The sequence below is a fragment of the Charadrius vociferus genome, unplaced genomic scaffold (genome assembly GCF_000708025.1).
Source record: "Charadrius vociferus isolate BGI_N301 unplaced genomic scaffold, ASM70802v2 scaffold932, whole genome shotgun sequence".
Lineage (NCBI taxonomy): Eukaryota > Metazoa > Chordata > Aves > Charadriiformes > Charadriidae > Charadrius > Charadrius vociferus.
Genome location: NW_009647299.1, coordinates 300,235 through 309,535, shown reverse-complemented (window position 1 = coordinate 309,535; position 9,301 = coordinate 300,235). Strand labels below are relative to the sequence as shown.

The 9,301-nt window shown below is 52.3% G+C and overlaps 1 protein-coding gene across 1 annotated transcript in view; it reads right to left on the bottom strand.

Annotated features, from left to right (window-relative positions):
• Positions 1–6,468: 6,468 nt before the first annotated feature.
• AQP2 (aquaporin 2 (collecting duct)) overlaps positions 6,469–9,301 on the bottom strand; it is a 5,732-nt gene continuing 2,899 nt past the window's right edge. The window contains exons 2-4 of the mRNA XM_009880043.1: positions 8,410–8,574; positions 7,533–7,613; positions 6,469–6,719 (exon numbers count right to left, since the gene is read on the bottom strand). Coding sequence (XP_009878345.1) covers positions 6,504–6,719; positions 7,533–7,613; positions 8,410–8,574 — 462 coding nt within the window. The 3' untranslated portion in view covers positions 6,469–6,503. The remainder of the gene's footprint in view (positions 6,720–7,532; positions 7,614–8,409; positions 8,575–9,301) is intronic.

Here is a 9,301-nt window from a genome sequence, read left to right as displayed (position 1 = left end):
GGTAGTGGAGCACTGGCACAGGCTGCCCAGAGAGGTGGTGGCGTCTCCCACTCCGGAGACATCCCAAACCCGCCTGGACGCCGTCCTCTGCAACCTGTTGGAGGTGCCCCTGCTCTGGTGGGGGGGTTGGACTAGATGTTCTCCAGAGGTCCCCTCCAACCCTGACCAGTCTGGGATTCTGTGATTCTGTGATGTCTCTCTACGGGCGTTTCGGACGGGGTTTTCCAGGATTCCTCGTCCCTAACCCACCCCTCCGCCCTCCCTTCAAGCCTGAGGGACTCCTCTTGCTGGTCTGAGGCTGATGGTGTTTCCTCCTTCTCCTGCCCTGGAGCAACGAGGCTTTTGCCTCCCCTGGCAGCCTGACGGCTTTGGAGCAAAAAACCCCCTCTGAGACCGACGTTGGGGGTGTCTCCGTGTCCTCCACTGCCGTCCCACCGCTTTGGCTTGAGAAGCCACTCCTGAAGGTGTCCTCCAGCCCTGGGTGGCTTCTGCGCCGAGCTGGGTGGTCACCGTGACCTTGTAACCCGTCAGTCTGTAAACAGGGATGATGCTATTTAAGTGCTGAATAGTGTTAATGCTTAATTACAGCATCGCTCTGCTCTTCGTTTAGAAATTACTTGACGGCCTCTACGGCGTACCAATGGATGCAAGCGCTTTGGGGCTGGTCTGCAAGGGGAGCGCCAGCATCCTTCCTGAGTAATTCGCGTGGAAACCGTCATTAAATCGTCGCGTGGGGATAATGATGTGTAGCAGGGAAAGCAAAGGGCCGGTTATATGAAAAGCCCAATGGAGTCTGATCTAATTCTTCTTCCACTATTTGTGCTTTGTTCCAAATTCTACTCTTTCGTCCAACTCAAAAGACTCTGTCTTGACTGATCCTAATACGTGCTTCTATTTTAAAACTTTATTCCATTGCTTCAGGAAAGCTTTTTGTTGCATTTAGAGCAACAAAGGGAGACATCTCCATAGCAAGGATTTGTTCACTGGAGGTAAGCGTTTACTCTGGCAAAAGCTGCTCTCTCCAACTTCCACGGGAATGGGATATGATCTTTCCATAATCACATGCATTTACCAATAAATAAGTTTGGATTAGACTGTATTAAAACATGTGCACAGATTTAAAGCACTGGAGTGTCACAGATTCTTACTCCACAGCTCATGCAAGTAAAAAGAAAAAAAGAAAAAAGAAAAAAAAGAAAGACCCGTAGGGGATGACAGAGGAGGAAAGCCGCGCTTGAATCGCCGGCGCCCGGATTCTTGGGTTGAGCCCTTTCCAGCAAAGCCACCCGCACCAGCGACGCTAAGAGGCTGCTCGTCCGCTCATCTGGAGAAATACTTGGAATTCCTACGGGCCAGCAGCCGTTTATCGGCGCCCGATATCGGCCTTTGCCGCGGAAACGTCGCCTTTGCCCGCGCCGTCTCCCTTCGAGAGTGCAAAGAGCAGATGTGGGAATACCGGCTGCGGTGATGCGGGGAGGGCGCTGCCGCCGGGAGAGCGATGTCCCCTCTCCGCCGTGGCAATGCCACCCCGCTGTGCCACTGCCGGGAGGGCACGGAGCCGGCTGGAGAGCCGGGGACATCCCTGGGGTGGAGGTGGTTGAGTTGCATCAAGGCAGAGGGGAACCGGAGGCTCCACCGGGCTCCGAAGCACCTATAAACGCCGTAAATAACTCAACGGAGAGGAATCTGGAAGCTCTTAAAAGCTCAGATTCTTGCATAATCACCCGGCTCCCAGAGCCCAAGAATTCGCGGAGCAAAATATTGGTGGCAACGTGCGGAGAGCCGGTTACCTTGGTGAGCTGGAAAATCAGTTTTTCCCCCCATTTCTGCCGCTGAGACCCGGAGCAAACGCACCAAGAAATTTCTCAAATGAAAAACGCAGACAGTATATATTGATAAGGATTTAAAGAGGCTCCCGGCGGTAGCATCCCTTGTTGCATCAGACCCGGAGCTAAAGACACTCGCGCTCGGTGGCCTCTGGAGAAACGTGTGATTTTTCTTTCGGTTGTCTGTATTCCTGGAAAATGAGGCTGAAAATTGAAGCAGAGCCTCTGGTCCTGCATCCGGACCCTTTGGTGGAATCTTGTGAAAGGGGACTCGCTGAAAAGCTTGAGGGTAAAGGAACGAGCTGGGTGTTTGGCTTCCCCCGTGGAACACCATCCGCCTTCTGAGAAGGTCTGTGGTCCTTTCCCAGAACATACCTGGCCGTACCTCCTCCTCTTGCTCTCCCGGATGGATTTGGCCTCCTGGCGTCTCCCATCAAGGAAAACATGCTTGGGAAATATTTCTGCCTATATAAATAGATCCATAAAAATAATGATGTGCCTTTATCCTAGGTAGGTCGTGCCATTGCAAGGCAGGTGCCAGATGGGAGCTGAGTGTGCACATGGCCCTGAAGATCCCGACCTGGAGGATCCGTACAAGGTCAGGCCAAGAAATTCAGAGCGGAAAACCCGGCTCTGATCTCCGAGGTTTGAAGCTGTGCTGTGATCTTTTCCTCTCTGTCCTACGAGCGTGAACCTTTCTCTACGGGAGTGAAGCGCTTCGCCCCGCAGCATCTTTTCCAAGATACGGTGGGTTTGGTGTCCTCCAAGCCGGGTTGATTTTCTTTCTCTTTTCTCCCAGAAAAGGCCCTGTGCTTTCTTCATTTCCAGCCCTGTGGTGGGGAACCATTCCACCCAGGAACCAACCTGGAACCATCCAGGCGCTGGGTTCCAGCTCTGCGCTCTCAGGCCAGGCTACCTCAGCTTTATTCAGAGCAGAGATTTGGATGCTTTCACATTGCTCTCACCCGCCTCCGCACGAGGGGAAAAAAATCGGCAAGTGTTGCAACCCTCCTTCATGGACCTGAAATGCTGAAACGAGGGAACGTCTCGCTGCCCACTCCAAGGCGCCCGTAAAAGGCACCAGGACGCCGTTCTCCAGGTCGATGGTGAACGGCTGATGTTGAAGGCACAGGAGCGACCAGAAGGGGAGATTTCCTTCGCTTGAGAAGACGATGATACTTGTCCAAACAACTTTTTGCACATCCCTCTCAGCTTTTGCATCTGTCCTTCCTCCCCCGGGTAGGGTCGCTGTTTTGGGAAGCATTGTGGTGCCTTGGTTTGCGGAGCACCTCCCAGGATGCTCATCCCAGCAGCCTCTCCAGATCTCCAGGTCTTGAGACACAGCAGCGTTTGGGCCGTGTAGTCTTGGGCCCCTGGAGACCCGGTGGGATGAGGAGCTCACCAGAGCTTTCCTCTTAGGGAACCGTGTGACTGTGCCCTGGGTGACCACCCAGCGGTCCAAATGACGTTGCTGAGAAATCACATATTTCTGCTGAAGACGTACGGTATTATGGCGTTTAATTGGTGTCTTAAAGCGATGGGATGGGCTGAACGCGGCAGCAAAGTCAAGGGAAGGGATCTGGGTGCGTCCAAAATGCTCTTGAATTTTCACAGCACCCCAAGGATCCTGTAGGGCTTTGCAGAATGACCGCCCCAAACCTGGTGACGCTGAGGACCTCCAGAACTCAGAGGTGGGACGACGGGAGGTGAAGGAAAGCCTTGTGGTCTCACGTGGCGGCAGGACGTAAGAAGTAATGTGACCTGAGACACATCGTACCGTGATCTTCATTTTGATTTCGTGATCGTACCATTTACCCCAGGTCCATGATGAACCCAATAAAGCTTAATGTATGGTGCAATAGATATTGCAGATCGTTATTGTGGAAAGTCATGAGCTCGTGGGCAGGCAGGGCTGGCTGGTTTCAAATCCTGGCTCAAAGCATTCCCGCTGAGGTCCAATATACAAAGTGTTATCAATTTAGTGAGGTTTTAGGTTGGTCTGTGGCAGCTCTGATCTCTGGGCTGCCGACCCTGCCCTCTAATTCGAGTTGCGCCGGTGTAAATCTGGAATGACTGGCTCGGTTTCCTGACGGTGCAAGTTTTGGAAGTGTCATTGAAGGCAGTGACGCAACCCCGCAGAGAAGGTGAATTCGCGTTAGATCGACCCGGGAGGACTTCGGCTGCTCGAGACATCCGAAAATCCGGTTTAGTGAGACGGTTTGGTGTTAACGCTGGTGTGCCGAGGGCAGAATCCGGCCGGGGTCAGAAATCAGAGCACCCAAGGGACGCTGAGGCGGGGACGGTCTTTATTTTGTACGTCCCTCTTTTGGAGACCGGGGTTGTTCTTTTAACGTCAACTTGGGCACATCGAGAGGTTGTCGGCACGAGGCAGCCGCGCTCGGAGCCGGACGGGGCTGCGCTGCACCGGTGGCTGTGGGATTTAGGGTGTGGGAGGTCAATTTATATATATTATATGCCCATAAATGTCTCATTATTTGATTCGGATACACTAATTCAGCAGACAGAAGCGAATTGAAAGCACTTTATTTGAAAGAGCACAGTAATCCCTAGACATCAAAACTCCTTTTGGGGCCCCGTGCAGTTTATGTGAGCCTTAAACATTGTCGGGGTAAATAATAACTTAAATGCTTCGATCTGAAGGGGAAGAGGCACGTAATTAACTTGTACGTTGGCACAAAAAAAAAACCACCCCAAAACAACTGAAAAAGATTCAGCTGTATGGCATTTTTTACGGCAGATCATTGGCAGGATAACTTCTGGGTAAGCTTCTTTGGGTTTTCCTGACATACGTGGATTTGTCTTCCTTTGGAAAGTACGAAAACGCAAGCTGACTTAAACCCGAGTATTTGGCGATTTAAATACAGTTTTACACTCTGATTGATCGGAAACACGATTTTAACCCCCGTTGCTGAGAACGGGCAGATTTTTTGAAACGCCTTTTCCGAAATAATACTCAAACGCTCCTTTGAAGGAACAAAGTGGAGGACCAGAATTGGTTTATGGTTTTTTTTTTTTTGTTGTTGTTGTTGTGGCAGAGAATGGGTTAAACCAGCGCCAAAACTGCTGCACTGCAGTAGCCGCCTTCTGGGGATATTCGCACTAATTGACCAGTAGATTAACGGGGACCTTCGGCTGCAACAAATCAAATTCGGTATCTGTGATAGCGTTTCTCCCCCCCCGTTTCGCAGCACAGTGTCGTGAAATGAACACCACGATAACACCTCGTCTGGGTCAGATCAAAGCTTTTTTCACCCCTTTTCTCTCCAGCAATAGCTGTTAGCGCATGTTTGAGGAAGAGCAGAGTGAGGAACAGAGGAAATTATGAATTCAAAAGGAGGAGGAGACCGGTACAAGCAGAGCGCAGCGGATAAAGGGGAAGAGAAGAGCATCATTTGGCGGTAGTTCCATGTCCAAACAGTCAGAGGCAGGAAAATGGTCAGTAATGTCCCTTATGATTTGGAACTGGGTCCAATCTTATGGAATATTTCCATGAACAGCCTTAGCAGAAAAAGCCTGGATGCGGTGAGGACGTTTTGTGACGGTGCAGCGCTGGGGAGACATCACCAGCAGAAAAACAAGCGCTAGGATGTCGTGCCAGAAATGTATGGCTTTTAGGATAAGTACCAGAAGAGGGATTAGATTAGTGGTTGAAAGGGCAAAGCTGCATCCCAAAGACTAACCCAAAGTCTTTGACTGAGCTGGGGACCGTAACCAGGTCCTGACGTAGCAGAAGAAGGGGGTGGGATGGTTAGGAGGCTTTGGCGTGATGCAGCCATGGAAAAGGTCTGGGCTGTAGGAAGCAAGCGATGGAGAAGATCACACCTGAAACGCTTTGTGTTACTCAGCTATGAATCAGAGCGGAAGAGGAACAGAGGAATGAAAGCAAAAACCGGGGAGAGGTGAAGCATCGAAGCTAAAGGACAACGCTGGTCCAAGAACAAACGAGCTGCGGATGACTTTGGGATGAAAATCAGGTTTCTCATTGTCACAGGAGAGAGCAGTTGCAAGAGCTCCCCAATGGGGTCAGCAGGGACTCAAGGATGTCCTTCCAGTCCTGTCTTCTCAGCAAAGCCTCCAGGCGAGCGAAGGACATCTTGCGTCCCCTGGGCGGTTGTAAATGGCAGCAGCAACACTTGCGGTGTGTCGGATAGTTGTGGTGGGGAGCGAGCGCTCCTGTGCGCAAACAGCCGAGCAGTGAGAAGAGATGGGAGACGGGTGAGCGGAGCTCAGCAGCAATGAGGCATCGGGTGGCAACCTCCACACCCAGCAAATGGCTGTAATAACAGCCCTCGGCAGTGCCTCGCAGCTCTTCGTGAAGAGCAACAAACTCCACCGCGCGCGAAGTTCTGCAAGGGGGACGGGGAAGGAGCCGGCCGAGGGCGGAATCCCAGCGTCCTCTGTTGCTACACTGGTGGTTTTGATTTAATGACATTTTCCCCCAATATCAGAAAACCGTCGGCCCTGGGGAGAGCTGGGTGACAGAAGGTGGGTTGGGTCATCACAGTGCATCTCCCCAAGAGATGAGTCAACATTAGTCCCTCGGCAAAAATGAAGGGAGAGAGGGGAGAGGTGAAACTCTCATCTGAGCAAACACCGTCTCTAAAACGGATGCCCGAGTTTTCCCCAGCTCCTCTCTCAGCCTGGGAGGAGGTTCGGCTACACCTTCTCAGACATCCCCCTCGGCAGGGTCTGTGGGGAGTGAAGCTCCACCGACTGCCGCCGACGGACCTCGCGCTCTGCCCAGTCCTCCTCCGGCTCGAAGCCTTTGAAGATGGCGAGTCTCTCCGAGAAGGTTTTGGCTTGTGGGAAGAGGATGTAATTGTAGATGATGGAGGCTGCTGCTGCCCCAACCAGGGGACCCACCCAGAAGACCTGGGGAAAAGGGACCTGGGAAAAAGTGAAAGAGAAGAATCGGTTGAGCAAAAACCAGCCAGAGTTTGGAGGACGCAGAGGAACCACGGTATCTGAAGAGCATAGCAGGGGGCTTATGTTCCTTCCTACTCTGTGCACACTGGGAGCAAAATGCGGAAGCCATCTCTGCTTTGGCCATCGCTGTTGACCTCAACTCTCCTCCATTGCTGTCGTGCCTGAATATACCTAACCAACCTCTTTGTCCTTCCTCCTCTGTTGAGAGCTGTGTGATCTTCACTAATGATAGACCCATCGTGAGCACACTCAATGATTTGGGTTCCTCTGGAGAAGTGTCTTCCTACCCATTTACACATCACTATAGGCAGGAGGAAGCTACCAGCTTGGGCTGGACACCTCCGGTCACGTCAGCCTGAACCACCACGGCTCTGGCTCTGAATGTTCTCTTTGCAGGTGGAACTGCCTGGGGGTGTTCCCCAAGGAGCTGGTGGAAAATGTGCGCCCAGATCCAACTGGAACCAGGAGAGGTTCCCAGGACCGGCAAGAAGAGCTCCACGCTCCATTGGTTTTGCTTCTTTTGTTAGGTCATGGTCAACAAATCACACGCCCTTTTCCTGTTGCAACGCACCCTGCTTAGACAAGCCAATTAAGCACCCAACAGCCCCACCTCCTTTTGCTAATCTCTACATCTCCCCTCCAGCTGGGAGGTGGCATGGAAATGCCAGGAATCCGGCTGGCTCTGTGGGTTTCTAGGAATACGGCTAATTCTGGGGGGGGGTCATCCCACCAAAACACCTCGTAGACCCGACTTCTTACCCAGTGGTCGCTGAAGTCGCCGACTATCACAGCAGGGGCGAAAGATCTGGCTGGATTCATGGAGCAGCCGGTGTAACGGATCTGCGAGGAGACACCGCACATCGTTAGCATTAAGCCCTTTTAGCACATTTTAAAAAATCCTGGTGTGTCATTAGCACAACTCCTTCACTGAGCTGCTGTTTCACCCTCCAGCGTGCCGGTTCCAGGAAAAGGGACGCGAACAGCTCCCAGCACCTGAGTCAACGGGGATGAGTTGTCTGCATTGGCACATCTTTGGTGCGAGCGCATGTGTCCTGCGCACGCTGCAGCTCAGCTGCAGGATGGGTGACGTGTGCGGGACCGCGGGGACAAGCTCCTGCTGTGCCTCTTCCTGGAGCAAATCGCTTCTCCTTGCCACTGAGGGTGGGAGAAGAATTGTCCCATAGACACGTGTGCTTGCAGACCGTTAAGGATGGAAGATGCGGTGTGAACATCGCGGTTTTCAAGCGTGCACGGGGAGGCCGGGAGGGTCGGGGGCTGCTTTGGTCTGTCACCCAGGAGGGATTTCCCTGGGTGTCCATCCCAGTCTTATCATGGTCTTCACTGACGCATTTACTGGAGGACAGAAGACCCCACTGATCCCCGCCAGCTCCCTACGGGTCTCCAGGAGCAGCAGAGCCCGCCAGGTTGAGTTTTTTTCATGCCCAATAAAAGGCGAGCTCAGGCTATGGCTCCGTTATGGCTTTGGTGGGATTTTTCCCCTCTATCCGCTGGAAATCCATGGGCACCACAGGAGTTACAAATCCCCCGTCCACCCTGGAGCACGCGGCCAAGCGGGCTTTGGGCATCAAGGCGAAGACAACCTAACAAGAACTGTGTTTTAGCCCGTTCTACGCACCCCAAGGAGATGTCCCACGGCAACAGAAAGACCGATGGACAGGGCAGGAGAGCCCAGGTTGTCCTCCCGACGTTCGTCAGTAGAAGCGAAGACGCACAGGACCAGCTGGAAGGTGAGGAAGAGCTCAACGGTCACCGCCTGCCCCGTCGTCGTCTCGTTGTGCAGCTGAACGGGGAGGAAAAAACGGGTCTCAGGGACGGGGAAGTTTGGGGGACGGGGTTGGAAATGTGGAGGGGGAAACCCAAATAGAGGAGAACCAAAAAGGACGTAGGAAATAGGTGGGATTTTTGGCACCAGTATGAAGAGGAGGAAAAATTTCCCGGGTGAAAGGAAAAGTGGGTCAATGGGTAACCCTTGATCGACACGGCAGGAAAAGTTTTAGCTGCATTTCTTTGGGTATTTTTTTCCACTCCTCTTTTACCTCCCAGGGATTATTTATTTTTTTTTTTCTTCTTTTCCTCAAACTTAAAATGCAAAATGCCTTTTGGAAAAGTTTACAAATTGCATTTTGAAAATGTCAAAAAGAAATGTTTTGGCATTAAAAAAAAAAAATAAAATAAATAAAATTCCCTTCCCACACTTTTTTGACTGAAAAACCACCGCTCCTTGGTGGTGGTTTTTCATCCAGATCTGGACGGGTCTGGCAGCGCTGTTGGCCCGATCTGCAGCCGGCAGTCCCTCCTGCCTGCGGTCTCCCATCGCTGCCCCTTCCCGCAGCCATGGCACATCTCTGCCGTTTCTTTCCCCGTGTCACTCCCGGTTTGGACACCGTGCGTCCTCCCAAATGCTGATCCCGAGGCCACTTCGCTTGGTGACGCCACGAAGACGGCAGATGTTCTCCTGGCCAAGATCCAGAGGTGGATCATGACTCCTCTCCTCTCCTCTCCTCTCC